This window comes from Manis javanica, chromosome 13 (genome assembly GCF_040802235.1).
Source record: "Manis javanica isolate MJ-LG chromosome 13, MJ_LKY, whole genome shotgun sequence".
Taxonomy (NCBI): Eukaryota; Metazoa; Chordata; class Mammalia; order Pholidota; family Manidae; genus Manis; species Manis javanica.
In genome coordinates, this window is record NC_133168.1 from 61,442,983 (window position 1) to 61,458,727 (window position 15,745).

At 36.4% G+C, this 15,745-nt stretch overlaps 1 protein-coding gene across 8 annotated transcripts in view; it reads left to right on the forward strand.

Moving 5' to 3' along the window:
* Window positions 1-15,745, forward strand: part of PHACTR2 (phosphatase and actin regulator 2) — a 252,289-nt gene that overhangs the window by 112,841 nt on the left and 123,703 nt on the right. The window contains exon 1 of one of the 8 annotated variants that reach the window (XM_017661903.3): window positions 7,320-7,578. The exons of the other annotated variants lie outside the window; for them this stretch is intronic. Within the exon in view, the coding sequence (XP_017517392.1) occupies window positions 7,533-7,578 (46 nt within the window). The 5' untranslated portion in view covers window positions 7,320-7,532. Of the gene's footprint in view, window positions 1-7,319; window positions 7,579-15,745 lie in introns of those variants that run through there. 8 annotated transcript variants of the gene reach the window in all.

Consider the following 15,745-nt stretch of genomic DNA (forward strand, 5'->3'; position numbering starts at 1 on the left):
CTGATTTGGACTTAACTTGGTCATCATAATTTGTGTCATCGTTTTTAGCATGCTCTTTTTCAATATTTTCATTTTACTTTCTCAATATTTGGATTAGTGAAGCTTTCTTTAGTCCCCTTTTATTTACTGATTTGGAAGTTTATTGTATTTTTCTTACTGTTTGAAACAATTTGTCTAACAAAATAAAAACTTTCTAGTTTGTCTAGGATGGACATATCTTCTTGGTCACAATCGGGACATGATTTATGTTAAAAATTCACTGGCTACCACTCCATTTCACAGATCCCATAGTTTATAAAATTCACCATAATTTTAACATTTTCTATACTCACTAGTGTTTCCTGCATCCTACCCTTAATCTGGAGTAATTTTCTTTCTTGTTGAGGAAGATTCTGTGGAAGTTTCATTAGTGATTAGCCATTTTTAGTGACTGATGTAGTATATGATTGTGGGTATGGAATTATAAATTGACAGTTATTTCCTTATAACACCAAGAAAATATAGTTCTACTGTCTTCTTGGAGTCATTGTAATTCTTTCAGGTGGCATTTGTCTTTGCTACCTACTATTTAAAAAATTTTTCTCTTTATCCTTCTTGATACTCAATTTTACTAGCATATGTCTAGGTATAGATTGATTTTTTTTTCCTTGGTGACACCTAGAATTGTTTCTGTTCTCCACTTGGACATCTAGTGAATATCTTAAAATGAAACTTCTAATTTACAACTTCAAACCCATCCCACTCACTATTGTCCCAGTTTTAACTAATAGTAACTTGGTCTTTCTAATTGCTCAGATAAAATTTTGAAGTCATCTTTGCTTTATCTTTTTTCTCCCATACTTCACATTCAACCCGTGAAGAAATTTGGGTCCACCTTTAAAATGTATCCATAATCCAGGTACGTTTCACCATTCCTAGTACTGCCAACCTGGTCTAAGCCATTAGCATTTCCTGCTTGGATTTTTCCTGTAGTCTCTCCTGGTCTCCCTGCTTCCAACCTTGTTTCCTCTATCCTTTACTCAGAAGCTAATGATCTTAACACATAAGTCAGATCATGTCATTCCTTTGCTCAAAGGTGTCACTGCTTCCCCATCTCACCTGTAGTAAAAGCCAAAGACCTTATGGTCAGCCACAGGTGCTACATGGCTTATAATCCCCATCTTGTCTTCCCCTCCCTTACTGTACTCCAACCACACTAGGCCTGTACTGTTCCTAGAACATATGGGATGCTTCCATATTTATATTAAATGGTCTTTGTGTTTGGAATACTCTTCCTCCAGATAGCTACAAGGCTAAGTCCATCACTTCCTTCAAGTCTGTCCTCAAACATGATCTTTGCAGTGAGGACTTCTGTGACCATCATATGTTAATCCAATCTCCTTTATCCTTCTCTAGTTCATACTGCTTTTCATCTTCTAAATTGCTATAAAATTTACTGATTTATTATGTTCATTGCTTATTTTATGTCCTTTCATTAAAATGTAAGCTCTATGAGTACAGGCATTTTTATTTTTTATTTAATTCTATATCTCAAATAACTAGAGCAGAGCCTGGTACAAAGGAGATGCATAATAAATATTTTTTGGATGAATGCTGAATGATTCACAATAAATGAATTCTTATTTATGCAGAACTATCATGTATATAATATAATACAGATCTTATGTATTTTCATAAATAGGAATACAGTTAAATATAGTTACAATCCAAATGCACATTAACAGGTAAATGGGCAGACAAGGTTTGGTATAGCCATAAAATAGAACACTACTCAGTGCAAAAGGGGACAAAATACCAATACATACAGCAACATGGATGACTAGCAAAAGTGCTACATGAAAGAAGACAGAAGTGAAAAACTGCACATACTGTTATTCCATTTATATGACATTTTAGAGAAGTCATAACTATAGGGATGCCAGGTTGGGGTGGGGGAGATGGGCATTAACTGCAGAGCGTGATAGAACTCTTTAAGGTTCTCAAAGTTTTCTAAAATTTGACTATGGTAGTGATTGCACTACATATTTATGGAAAAAATCACTGAACTCTTACCTTTAAATGGGTAGATTTTAGGGTTTGTAAATTATTCCTCAAAAAGCCATAGACAATGAACAAATGAATACAATTAATATTAACCACACACTATCAGAATTTAATCTTTCTTTGATTTAGGAAGCACTTTACAATCTGGAGGCATCTTCAGAGTGACTTCATTGCTGACTCTATTGGCCAGATGTGGATTTAGCAATTAATGTTTTCCTTGTATGGCTCACTGTTCATCCTTAACTCTTAGTGGAACAAACCTCTGGCATAGTACTCACTGTCATAATCATTTCTTTGTGAGCCATAACACCCATCCTCCACTACACATATATACTATGGACTCTGCCAGCATAGGGTCTGTACCTCGCCTATCTTCACAGCCCACACACGAGAGGTGCTGGGCTCATGGGAGGCCCTCAGTCAATCTAGTTGAATAGAACAGCATACAAAAGGAAATTTATAGTCACTGACGGAATTGATGTTATCTTGCCATGGAGTCTGCACACTATTACCAAAATCATACATATATTCCTGGATGGATTTTGTAATTCTGTACTTCAAGTTGCTAAAATTGAGGACATAATGTAAATGCTTATTCTTTTATTTATCCTATATGTATGAAGTGCCCTCTATGTGCTAGGCATTTTGTTAGGTTCTAGGGGCTGATGTGATGGTTAATAAAATAATGATTTGGCCCTCACTTTAAGCAATTATTTTCTGTTAATTGGGCAGTAATTATTAAAGATGTCTTTAAGGACTCCCTTCTGTAGATTTCAGTCAGTAGATTAAAGATTATTAAGTTTATAGCTGTTGTCAGAGTTCTAAGTATGGTGGATGAATATCTTCTTTTCCCTGTGGAATGAAGTGCAGCGAATTACACACTTTTTCTCCTAGCATGGGGAAAAGTTTTTGGAAAAGGAAATTCCAGCACCCACCCCTTAAGGTCTTTATTTTCCAGAATAAATCTGCCAACTGTGCAGCTCAGTCACTGTGTAATCTCCTGTGAATCCCACCACACCCTCTGCAGAGACTCAGTCAAAGCAGGGTAACAACAAGGTGGTTTGTTAATCCTTTTAGGTTGAGTGAACAGCAGAAGGAAAACTCAGGAAATAAATTATATAAAAATATGAGAACAATAGGAAAGAAAAGCCTGTCTTACAGGTTTGTTTCCTGTTGTAATATTTGTGGAATGTGGTTTTCTCTCCTACTGATGCTTAATATAGCTAGAATGTCCAAAGTTATAATTCTTTTCTTGACCCAAGTTCTCATTTGTCTGTTTACATTATCACGTTAAAACTAAAATCTGTCAGAATTGTCCAGATGAAAGGCATAGGAAACATTTAGTTGCAGTCACTAGAAAGTAACATTTTAACAAGTAAACACTAGTTACCTTAACAGAATTACAGGTGAAACGGTAAGTTCCAAGAAAGGCTTGTTAGTACTGTTTTTCTATGTAAGCTGCCTCAGAAATTGTAGCCAAGTTTTAGATTAATACAAAGGGTTCAAAACCCAGCAGATAATTCTAGTAAAATTACCTTAACACTTAAAAATTTTGCATTCTCGTTTTTAGTTTCTGAGCTGTATGTTTTTACATCTGATTATTAGAACCTCTTGTGTTAAAATAGTCCTCTTTTAAAACTGCCCTCTAGCACCTCCATCAGAAAAAGGAAGAAAGGACAGTTTTCTGATTTTTCATAAATTTGGTAATGGTATTAATAAAATGAATTTTTAAAAATCCCTTCATAAAAAATTACAGTTTTAATTACTAAGTTTCATTTCCTTGCCACTAGGAAAGGGTTTTCCATAGCTACAATTCCTTTATTTAGAGAAATGCCAGTAATTCACCAGATTTTCATGGCCAAGTCCAGGAATAAGAATGCCAGTTCAAAGCGTCTTTATCTAATTGTACATGGCCACCACCAGCCACTATTGCTTCCTGGGCCACCACTGCTCTGTTCAGCCATCTCATCGCTTGAGACACTTCCTAATTGTTCTCTCCCCACCAGCTGCTGTTGTCTCAAATGTGTCCTAGCAGAGCGGACAGCACCTGGGCAAAGCAGACACCCAGCATGTATACTCATGGCATTTGTGCTCTGAAGGAGAAAGATTTTACTCTTTTTCCCACTCCCAGCTTAGTTTGGGCCACCTAGAAAAGGCTGGTGGTAACCTAAGTTATAGGATTTTGTAGTGGTAACTACTAATTATAAACCTTCTTCTCTAGCCACCAAAATTGTATGTCTGCGATTTGTACTTGAACCCAGTAGTAGAGGAGTTTTCCACAAATCGATTGCTGAAGGTTAAGTTTATGTTTGCTTTTAACTTTTGTCTAATATAATTATGATTGCCCTGCATCGGGAGTGCAAATGTAACTGATACCCCCGGTGGGCGAGCTGAATAACTCCTACATTAGACAAGCCAGTGAAATCTGTGTTACGGAGTAGAATGCTTGTAAACCTCGATATGTACAACCTCTTTGTCAAAAGGCAAACCAGTTTCAGGAAGAGGAAATTCTACCTAACTAATCCACTCAATTCAATATCTCTCTGGAAGTAAATGAATAAATCACAGTTCTTTCAGAAGCTGAAAAATATTTAGACTGTATAGTGGAAAAATCAGTAGATGGTATCATTCTGTATTTTTAGGAAGGTTTCACGTAAACTATTCCTCAAATTTAGTCATGGTATGATTTGATGACAGAATGTTGTAAAAGATGAAAGTAATGGTAGGCTGATGGCCACTCCCACAGGCCAGTTTTTAAATTTCCAGGAATCTTGTAAACCAGTTGAGCATGCTTCTTGAATTGGCCCTTGTAGGAGTCTTTACAACATGGAAGATGGACAAACACTACAAATCACACATCGGTCTTGGCTCCCAGTACAGATAAAACTGGCTATTGGGCATTTACCAGGATATGAATGGCTAAAAGGTCGGTCTAGAAATACAGAGCAAAGAGCAGGACCAGTTGGATAAATGCTTAAGAATTATAAATAGATGGCTTCCTCAGAGTTAGATTCTGGCCCTAACTTATTTAGCATTTTTGTAAATTCCCTGAAAAGAGGTAATACACAGCGAAATGTCCATAATTTTTAGATGACATTAAATGTTCCCACAATTTAAGTTTAAACCTGTAGAATTTACACCTAGAGCTCTTAGTAAAACTGTGAGTTGGCTGAATATTATTAGCAAATGAGCTCTAATAAGGCAAGAAAATAGCCATTTGAGGGGAAATTATCTTAAAACTCCCTTGTTATGTGATAAATTCTAACCTTTATGTTATGACCTACAAATGGAATTTAGGAATTTCTGTAGTCTTTTTCTATGTTCATTAGTATAATTTGTTAGTTGTGATGAAAAGGCTGTTTAACCACCAAGTCCCATCAGAAGCACTGGGAACAAAATAGAGCAACTATCCAACCCTTACAGAGAAACTTTAATGCACAATCCCTGTAGTTTTGGTTGACATGCCTCAAGGATAATGTAATGGAATTGGAAACATTTCAGAGAAAAGTGTGTAACCTGATCTGTGGATTATAGGACTCCCCAGATGAGGCTAAGATTATATTAACTAGCAAATCATGAAAAGTTTTGAATAAGGTAAATATAGATAGAATTAGCAAATCCTGAAAGACTAGAAGTGTAGAGTACCCCTCTGATGTTTGAAGTAAGTAGAATAGGAAGAAACACATTACTATTTCTTAAGGAAAGGAGGTAATGATAGAAAAATAATATTGTACTTCAAAGTTGAACTGGTGTCAATTTTTAAAAATATTGTATTTACATATTTTTAATTTGTAAAATTTACCATATATGTTCTCTCATCAATGACCTCTCTTCTCAGGGAGGCTTTATCAATGGAAGAAAAAGTGAGAAGTTCCCTCCTTTCCATTTAGGTTGAGAGAACACTTAACCTAGGTTTTTATTGTTGCGTAAGGCAACATACAGTAAAGAAATGGAAGTGCCATTATAATTGCTTATTCTCACTCTTACATCTCAGGTAGGAGTTTTGTACTTTGAGGACATTTAGTTAGGATTAATTTTGTTGTCCTAACTGTAACTCACATCTTGGTTAATTCTCAATTTCATTTTTAAAAAAATCAGGGTTTCTTAACAGTGAATTAGGCAAAGGGAAGTAGGTAACTGATGACACTCCTCTAGGGGAAAGAAAATCTTCCCCACAATAAAGGGGTGGGCTATTGGGGTGTGAAAAAAAAATAGGACAACTCACTTATCTATGACGAAGTGGACAAGCAAATGTCTTTCAAAAATAAAGCAAGGCTCTGCATGATCTTAATAACATGGCCTTGAGAAAAAAAGATTTTCACGTTTGAAGTATTAAATAACTTAGATTATTTTATGAATATATATACTAGATAGCTTTTTAATAGCTTTAAAGTTGAATGTCTAGAATACCCTAAAATGTAAAAGCTGTGACCAAAACTGCACTTAAAAAAATTTTTTTATGAAGTACATATATTTGGAGAAAATGCACAAATCATAGTGTACAGCCTAATGAACCTTCATAAAGTGAAAATGTATTTATGTAAGCACTATCCAGTGTAATGGCATCTAGATTACTTATCAGTTGCAAATACCAAGAGTATTTATTTGTATTCATGTTTTTAAGAAGTGAGACTGGGATTTAATTATAAGATTTAATTCAATTTTAGGGAATGTTGGCTTCTAAAATAGATTACCATTGTTTTTGTTGTTTCCACCTTTTTATATTTTAAATACCTTACCACACCACTTCGTAGTGTTCACAGTGATTCTTTTGAAATAGGGAGGTGAGCATCCCAGAGTTTAGGTGGTAGAGAGCATAGGGTATGGGGTCTACTTCGTGGATCTCACACATAGATCCATCATTTGGACTTACTGTTCAACTTCACTGAGGCTCCCCATTTCTTAAAAAGTTGATAGTTTTTAAAACGAGAAAAAATGCACACATAACAGCTAACAGTGCTGCAATAGTGCAAAGAGAATATGTGAAAGGAAGCAACTTTTAACAAATTTTCTTAAATTAAGTACCGTGACTAAGTACTTTAATTCCTTTTCTTCCAGCCCTAAAGGATCATTTGACATTGAACCTTTTAAGTTAAACGGGAGTCGCCAGAAGTCTCTATCACCCTGGGGCGGGGCGGGTCTCCCAGCCCCCGAGGGCGCCGCTGGACCAGCCGGGACTCTCTCCTCCCCACTTCTTGGCACCCCCCATTCCCCCTCCTCCCCTCCCCTAAGCCCTCTCCCTCCTCCCTGTGACCCTTGACCCCAGCTAATCTGCATAGAGGAATGACAGGCATCCGCTGGGCTGGATCCGCCTCGCCGGCCGCGGCCGGCCGGGCTGGGAGACCCGCGCTGGGAAAGGTGAGGGGACCCGCCGGGCCGCCCTGCGCCGACCGGGAAATGAGCGCTGGGGAATCTGTCTGCGAGCGGACCCATGATCGGGGGACCCAGAGAGCCGCGTGACCGCCGGACCTGGCCCGACGCCCCTGGACATGGGCCAGACCTCTGTTTCCACGCTGTCCCCGCAGCCCAGCAGCGGTGAGTTCGGGGCGCACGCGATGCGCGCCCGCCGGGCGGGCGCCGGACGTGCTCGGGGCAGCCGGGGCGGCCCGGACTCTACCGGTCGGGCTGCGCCCGAACCCGCCAAGCCCCTCCGGGAGCCCGAGAGGTCGCGCGCCCCCAAACTCTTTGTCGTGGAAAAGTGGAATGCCTTTTGGGATCCAGCCGACTTTACCTTAAAGGCACAGGCCCGATTTTCTGTGCGGGATGCCTCGCTAGGGCGTTTGAGTTACTTCTGAGCCTGCAACGCCATTTGTGTATTGCTGTTTTTAAAACGCGAAACTGAGCAAGATATACGTGCCAACAGGTTTTTCAGTATTTACGCTTGGCTTTCGAATAGACTAGATCTGAATTCTTTCAGGCTTGTCAAGTGATTTATAGTTTGTTTTTCGGAATAGAAGTGCTGAACGCCTTCTCTTATCCCGGCAGAACTCTGAATGCTTAGAATAACTAACTACAAAAATTATATATATAACAATAAGCTTAATTGTTTCAAATGATGCTCCTTTTTATATTTTTTTATGTTATGTTTTGCTTTTGTTAGACACATAAGCTAATAAAATTTGGGGAAATGTATCTCACGAACTAAGTTATTGAGGGCTAAAATAAAGTTCGCTTTATGGAAACATGTAACGTTTCTGAATTATAATGTCCTGTTTTAAAAGTTTCTTTTCTTCAACTTTCTTAAACAAAAAAGGGAAGGAAGGTATGTCTGGCATTTGTCCAGCAGTACAAGGCTAAACAACTTTTTGGTCGCATTGCTTGCGACCGGATAATGAAATACATTTAAAAGATACTATTTTGATATTTTTCTAACAATAAAAAGAAAAAAACAACCTCAAAGGGGACATTTACGTTATTCCTTGAGATATTTGATAAACTTTTAAAATTGTGTAAACATCAACAGGATCTTGCAGAAAGGAAATGACAGGACACAGACGAAGGTTTTTTTGATCAGTTCCAGGATGTCTCTTAACTATAAGCATTCTGTCATTCTAGTCACTCCCCCACTCCCCGAACATGAATTTGCTTATATTGCAGAGCTTCACTCTGAAATGTCATACGTTTTTCTGGGGCTTATGTTAATGCTTCAAGAAAATGAATCCCCTGCAAAGAAGAGAAAAAAGAGATCGCATCTTCTCTTGCTAGTAATGACAAGGTGATACAGTGCTCCAGAATATCATAACGTCAGTCCCGTTAATGGCTTTTGGAGTTGGGGGGGGGGGGTTAATTAGAATCTTAATTTTAGTAAACTATTTTGTGCAACTAAGGCTCAGTTTCCTTTATGTTACTTTAAAGCAGTGTGACTTCTTTCAAGGAAAAGCTATATTTTTCAATTCTGCACTGGTAAAGCATATATTTCAATCAGTTCTCTAGTACAACAGGTATAAAGTATTGCCCTGAATGGAGTTCTTTTGCCAGAAAATACTGTTAAGGTCAATATTAGAAAAGTGAGTTTTGCCTTTACAAAAATCAAGGGCTATTACAAAAAACTAAGAAGCAGAGTAGAATCCAAAAATGTGACCATCCTAGCTCTTAGCCACTACAGCAAAAAATACCCAGATTGCTGTGATTCCTAATGAAATGACTAATTATGTCAAGAGATTGTGGAATTTATTTATACAAAAAGTAATTCAAGTAGAAGGTTATGCTTGACCATGAAAGGTAATTCAGAGAGCTAACTCATGGAATGGTGCTATACTTAACTTGCAAGTCCTCTCTTAAGTTGCTTATAAGTTTGTATATATTGAAATGACCAACCCAGACATCATGAGTCTGAGGGTTTTCGGTTTGGTTTTGTTGGTTAAGGGGTGACACTACTACAGTTGCCCCTTGAACAGTGTGAGGATTAGGGGCACCAACCTCCCATGAAGTTGAAAATCTGGGTACAACTGTTGACTCCCCAAAACTTAACTACTAATAGTCTACTATTTACTGAAAGCCCTGTTGATAACAGTTGAACATACATTTTTATGTTACATGTATTATATACTATATTCTTACAATAAAGTAAGCTACGGAAAAGAAAATGTTTTTTCAAGTTGTCACAAATCTCCAAAAAAATTTCCAAGGTATTTACTGAAAAAATTCCACATGTAAGTGGACCTGCACAGGTGTTCAAGGGTCAGCTGTAGTTATGACTGAAGTTTTGGTATTGAAAGAGTGGAGCAATTTTCTCATGATATCTACTTAGGTTGCCTAAGTCTATTACTGTCACTCCATTTCCCTAAGGTTTTACTGTCAGGTTCTACATGAAAATAACAAACAAACCAAAAAAAAACATTTGATTATGTTTTATAGTTTTATCGTCATATTGGTGTTTGTCTCTGTGTCTAAGAATGTCAAATTCTATGCTCTTCCAAGTATTTTGTTCACTCCTTGTTAGCTGTTTCACTGGTTTTACAAATGGTCTGAAGTTGCTTGTTCTGTCTGATCTCAGACATCTACTAGTTGTTTAAATCCAGAGTAGCTGCTAGAGATTACAGTAGTGAAGATGATTTTCATCATAAATGCTTAGTGGGGAAAATCCATTTGAGTCTAAGGAATCAGTAGCACAGAGTCCAATAGTTCATACTTGTTGCTTGGTTTGGGCTTTTGTAGAAATCATCATTAGAGGTCACAAGTTATTCATTCTCACTCTCTTGATTTTAGGCTCTTTTGAACCTTTCAGCTTTGGCTGCATCTATTTCTTTGGGGTCTAGTAAGAACATTAATGATTGTTTCTGGAAACATGCGGTTAGACTCATTTCTATTTTTTTTTATAACTGCTTTATTGACATGATTGACATACCAGAACATTCACCCACTGAAAGTGTACAACTGATTGTTTTTTAGTATATCCACAGTGTTGTGCAACCGTCAGTCCCTATTCCCATTGTTCTTAGCCTCACTGGCAGCCCTAATTAACCACTAGTCTACTTTCTGGGTCTCTGTAAATTTGCTTATTCTGAACATTTTACATAAATGGAATCATACAACACGTGGCCTTTTGTGACTGACTTCTTTCACATAGCATATCATCAAGGGTCATCCATGTTACAGCATGGATCACAGTTCATTTCTTGTTCATACACGGCCATTTAGATTATTTCTTTTTGGCTCTATGAAGAGTGCTTCAGTGAAGTTCATGTACAAGCTGTTGTTGAACATATGTTTTCATTTCTCTTGGGTATATGTCTAGGAGTGGAATTTCTGGGTCATAGGGTAATACTGTTTATGTTACGTTATGTGTTAAGGAACTGCCAAACAGTTTTCAAAAGAGGCTGTATGTGCCATTTTACATTTCCCTCCAACAGTATATGAAGATTGCAATTTCTCCACATCCTCACCAATACTTAACTATCTTTTTGTTTATAGCCATCCTAGTTAAGTGCGAAGTTGTATCTCATGGTTTGACTTGCATTTCCCTAATTACTAATGACATTAACCATCTTTTCATGTGCTTATTGGTTATTTTTATATCTCCTTTGGTGAAACGTCTATTCAGATCCTTTAACTGGGTAATTTGACTTCCTACTGTTGAGTTATAAGAATTCTTTATATACTGAATACAAGTCCCTTACTGGATAGAAGATTTGCCAGTACTTTCTCTCATTCTCTAGGTTGGTCTTTTCCCATTCTTAGTACTATGGTTTGCAACTCAGACTCTTAAAATTTTTATTATATCCAGTTTATCTGCGTTTTTTCATTTGTATTTTTGGCACCATACCTAAGAAACCATTACCTAACTTACGTCAGGAAAATTTATAACTGTGTTTTCTTCCAACAGTTGTATGGTTGTACCTCTTACTTTTAGGTCTGCAATACAGTTTAATTTTTATGGTATGGTGTGATGTATGGTTCCAATTTCATTTCTTCGCATGTGAATACCCAGTTGTCTAGCACCGTTTGTTGAAAAGGTGATCATTTCCCTGTTGAATTGTCTTGGCACCCTTGTCAAAATTCACTTGACTACTTTGGTTTATTTCTGAATTCTTTATTTTATCCCATTGACCTATATGTCTATTAATATGCCACACTCTCTAAATAACTGTAGCTTTGTAGTAAGTCTTGAAATAGAAAACTTTGGGTCTTCTAACTTTGTTCTTCTTTCCCCAAATGCTTTTGCTATTCTGATCCCCTTGCATTTTCATATTAATTTTATTATCAGCTTCTCAATTTCTGAAAAAAAGCCAGCTGGGGGAGTTTGATAGGGATTGTGTTGAACTTGTAGATCCCTTTGAATAATATTGCTCTCTTAACAATATGAAATCTTTCAATCCGTAAGCAGGAATGTCTTTCCATTTATTTAGATCTTATTTGATTTCTTTCTACAATGTTTTGTAGTTTTCAGTGGATAAGTCTTGCTCTTCCTTTGTTAAATTTATCCCTAAGTATTTTATCATTTTTATGCTACTATGTCTTTATTTCATATTCAGAATGTCTCTTGTTAGTACATAGATGTATAAAATTGGATTTTTGTGTTTTGATCTTGTGCTCTGCAACCTCCTGAACTCATTTTTTAATCCTAATAAATTTTTATATTTAATTTAATTTAAATCTATATTTAGGATTTCTATATACAAAATCAATAATACAAGATCATGTGCAAATAGAAACAATTTTACTTTTTCTTTTCCAATCTGAATGCCTTTCATTTCTTTTCCTTGTCAGTTACCCTCACTCATTATACGGTATAATGTTAACAAGAGGTGGCAAGAGTGAACATTCTTGTCTTGTTCCTAATCTAAGGGGGAAAGCAATCAGTCTTTCACCATGCAGTGTTATGTTAGCTATGGGTTCTTCATAGATGCTTTTTATCAAAAAGTTCCCTTCTGTTCCTAGTTTGTGAACATCTTTATCATGAAAGAAGTGTTGGATTTTTGTCGAAGTGTTTTTTGCATTTATTTAGATGAGCATATGGCTTTTGTCATTTATTCTATTTAAATATGACATATTAATTGATTTTCAAATGTTAAACCAACTTTGCATTCCTGGGATAAAGCCTAGTTGGGTGTGGTGTACAATCCATTTTATATGTTGCTGGATTTGGTTTGCTTACATTTTATTGAGGGTTATATCCATTATTTCTAAGCAAAGGCCAAACAGGAATGTGCCCAGATAGGGCGGTTCCATTACTTTCTGGCCTCATGCCTTGAAAGGGTTGAGACTCCTAGTATTCCCATTGTCAAGTGCAGGGCGTGGTAGCTTAGACACAATAAATGGTTGTTGAATGTATAAATGAGCCAACAAATATTCTCAATGAACAGCTTGACCTCTTTAAGCCAATGATTATATGCATGAGAGTTATGTATTATTTTTACTGTTTTTTACTTCAAGAATTGCATGTTACTCTGGCTCTGTTGTTTGTAAGGTGGTATTTGAATTAATTTTTATTTCTTCCAGTCTTCTTCAGCGCCCCCTACTCCCACCTCTAATGTGCCACAGACCAGCTCTTGGCTGCTTTGCCTCAGCCCTTAAGTTGACAGGGTGCACAAAGCCACTCTTCTCATTTTTAGGAGACAAGGAAACAAATGAATGAAGTTTGCAGTATCACACCTAGGCCGTGATAGAATTCATGTCAATCTGTATTTCTGATCTTCCATATTTTGATCAGGGCCTTATGTCCTGCCTAGAATATTTCCATTTTCTTTATAAACTTGGCATGAGAAGAAATCATAAAGGGAAAAATGGATACAATTTATTTTCCTTAATGAAAATGTCACACACATGGTTGAAAGTGAAATTTTACAAGATGGTTCAGGATCAGAGTGAGTTTTCCTTCCCCCAGACCCTAGACCCTTACCAATTATAACCCAACATGAACAATTTTTTTCATTCTTGATAGATTTCATTTATGTACATATCTGTTTCAAAACACAAGCAAGGCATGTTACACGTACTGTGCTAGAGTTTGACTTTTTCATGAAGTAGAACTTGAAAATATTTCCACATTGATCCCTAATCCTGTAAACAAGCAATATTATAATATGTGAATATATCATAATTCCTTTAAAAGAACTCCATTATGTTTTTATGTTTTATATTTTTATTTTTATATTGTTTCTGGTTTCTTTTCTGTGTGTGCTATTGTGAATAATGCTGCAATGAACATCCTTATCTAAGCAATGTGAACTACATGTACCAGTAAAATCCTCACATTGGAACTTCTGGGTCAAGAAATATGTATGTTTTATTTAATTAATAATTATTTTTCTATTTACAGTTTCTTTTATTAAGGTATTATTGATACACACTCTTATGAAAGTTTCACATGAAAAACAATGGTTATTACATTCACTCATATTATCAAGTCCCCCCCATACCCCATTGCAGTCACTGTCCATCAGTGTACTAAGATGCCACCGAGTCACTATTTGCCTTCTCTGTGCTATGCTGTCTTCCCCATGACCCCTCCTACACCATGTGTGCCAATCTTAATACCCCACAATCCCCTTCTCCCTCCCTCCCCACCTGCCCTCCCGCACCCCTCCCCTTTGGTAACCGTTAGTGCCTTCTTGGAGTCTGTGAGTCTGCTGCTGTTTTGTTCCTTCAGTTTTGCTTCATTGTTATACTCCACAAATGAGGGAAATCATTTGGTACTTGTCTTTCTCTGCCTGGCTTATTTCACTGAGCATAATACCCTCCAGCTCCATCCATGTTGTTGCAAATGGTAGGATTTGTTTCTTTCTTAAGACTGAAGAGTATTCCATTGTGTATATGTACCACATCTTCTTTATCCATTTATCTACTGATGGACACTTAGGTTGTTTCCCTATCTTGGTTATTGTAAATAGTGTTGCAATAAACATAGGGGTGCATATGTCTTTTTGAATCTGAAGAACTTGTATTCATTGGGTAAATTCCTAGGAGTGGAATTCCCAGTATATATCTTTTATTTTGATAAACTTTGCCAAATTACTTTCAAGAGGCTATATCAATATATCTGTTCACTATATGAGAATTCCTTTTTCTGCACTCACTCACCAACACTGAATATCAGGGTCTCTCTTAGACCATATGGTGCTTTGTGAGAAACAGAAGTTACTCCCACTGGGTGAGGCAGCCCTGTAAGCACATGGTTTAACACGTGGAACATTAACAGGAATTCAGTCCCAACTCACTCCCTTGCCTAGGTGTCATTGTGCAGTGAACACTCTGTTCAACTGTACATGACCAAAATGTTGTACATAACTAGTTTTTTAAAGTCCTTGTAAATCTTTATATAAAAAACTGATCCCTCATTTTGATTATGAGTGAAGTAGGGCATTTGTACTTACTTTTCCCTGAATTTCCTATTTATAGTCTTTCCTTATTTTATGTTTTCTTTTCATACAGATTTTCATGTTAAGGAGATTAGACTTAGGCCTATCATATACTGTAAACATTTTCCTATATCTTTCCTACCTCTTAAATTTGTTTATTTTTTTCACATAAAAACTTTAAATTTTTATGGAGCCAAATCTATTAATGCTTTTTTTTCTTACAAAGTAGAGTTATTAAGAATCCTGTTTTCCTGTGTTATTTTTCTCATGTTGACTATTTTATGCCTATGATTTGTTCTGATTTAAAGATATTAAAATTTTAACCTTCTGCATGGCAAAAAAACCTGTCAGCAAATTGGAGAAATAACTCATAAAGTTGACAAAATATCAGCATTGTATATGGAAAATGATTAACATCTTTAAGTAGTAAGGCATCTTAAAAATCAGTAAGAAAAAGAAATCAATGGAAAAAGATAAACACTCAAATAGAAAGATAAGTAAAGAATATGAGCAGGCATTATTTAAAGTATCTAATGACTGTAATTGTGAACTCGCAATGGTCAGGAAAAGTATTCTAAGTGCTTTGCTTAAATTAACTTCTTAATCCTCACAACATCCATAAAAAGTAACTACTATTCTATCCCTACTTTACAGATGAGGAAAACTGAAGCACGAAAGTGAACTTGCCTACATTACATAACTAGAGAATGGAAGTGACCAGTTAGTATACAAAGTAACGTATCATTAATTCAGTTTAAAAAAAAGAGAAAAAGGATGCCCTTGATCACCTGCAAATTTAGCAAAGATTAAAATAAATGATTCCCAGGAAATGATTATCCTGTGGTACTCTAAAAGGTACAACTTATCAGGGAAGCAACTCTGTAATATATATTAAAAACTAA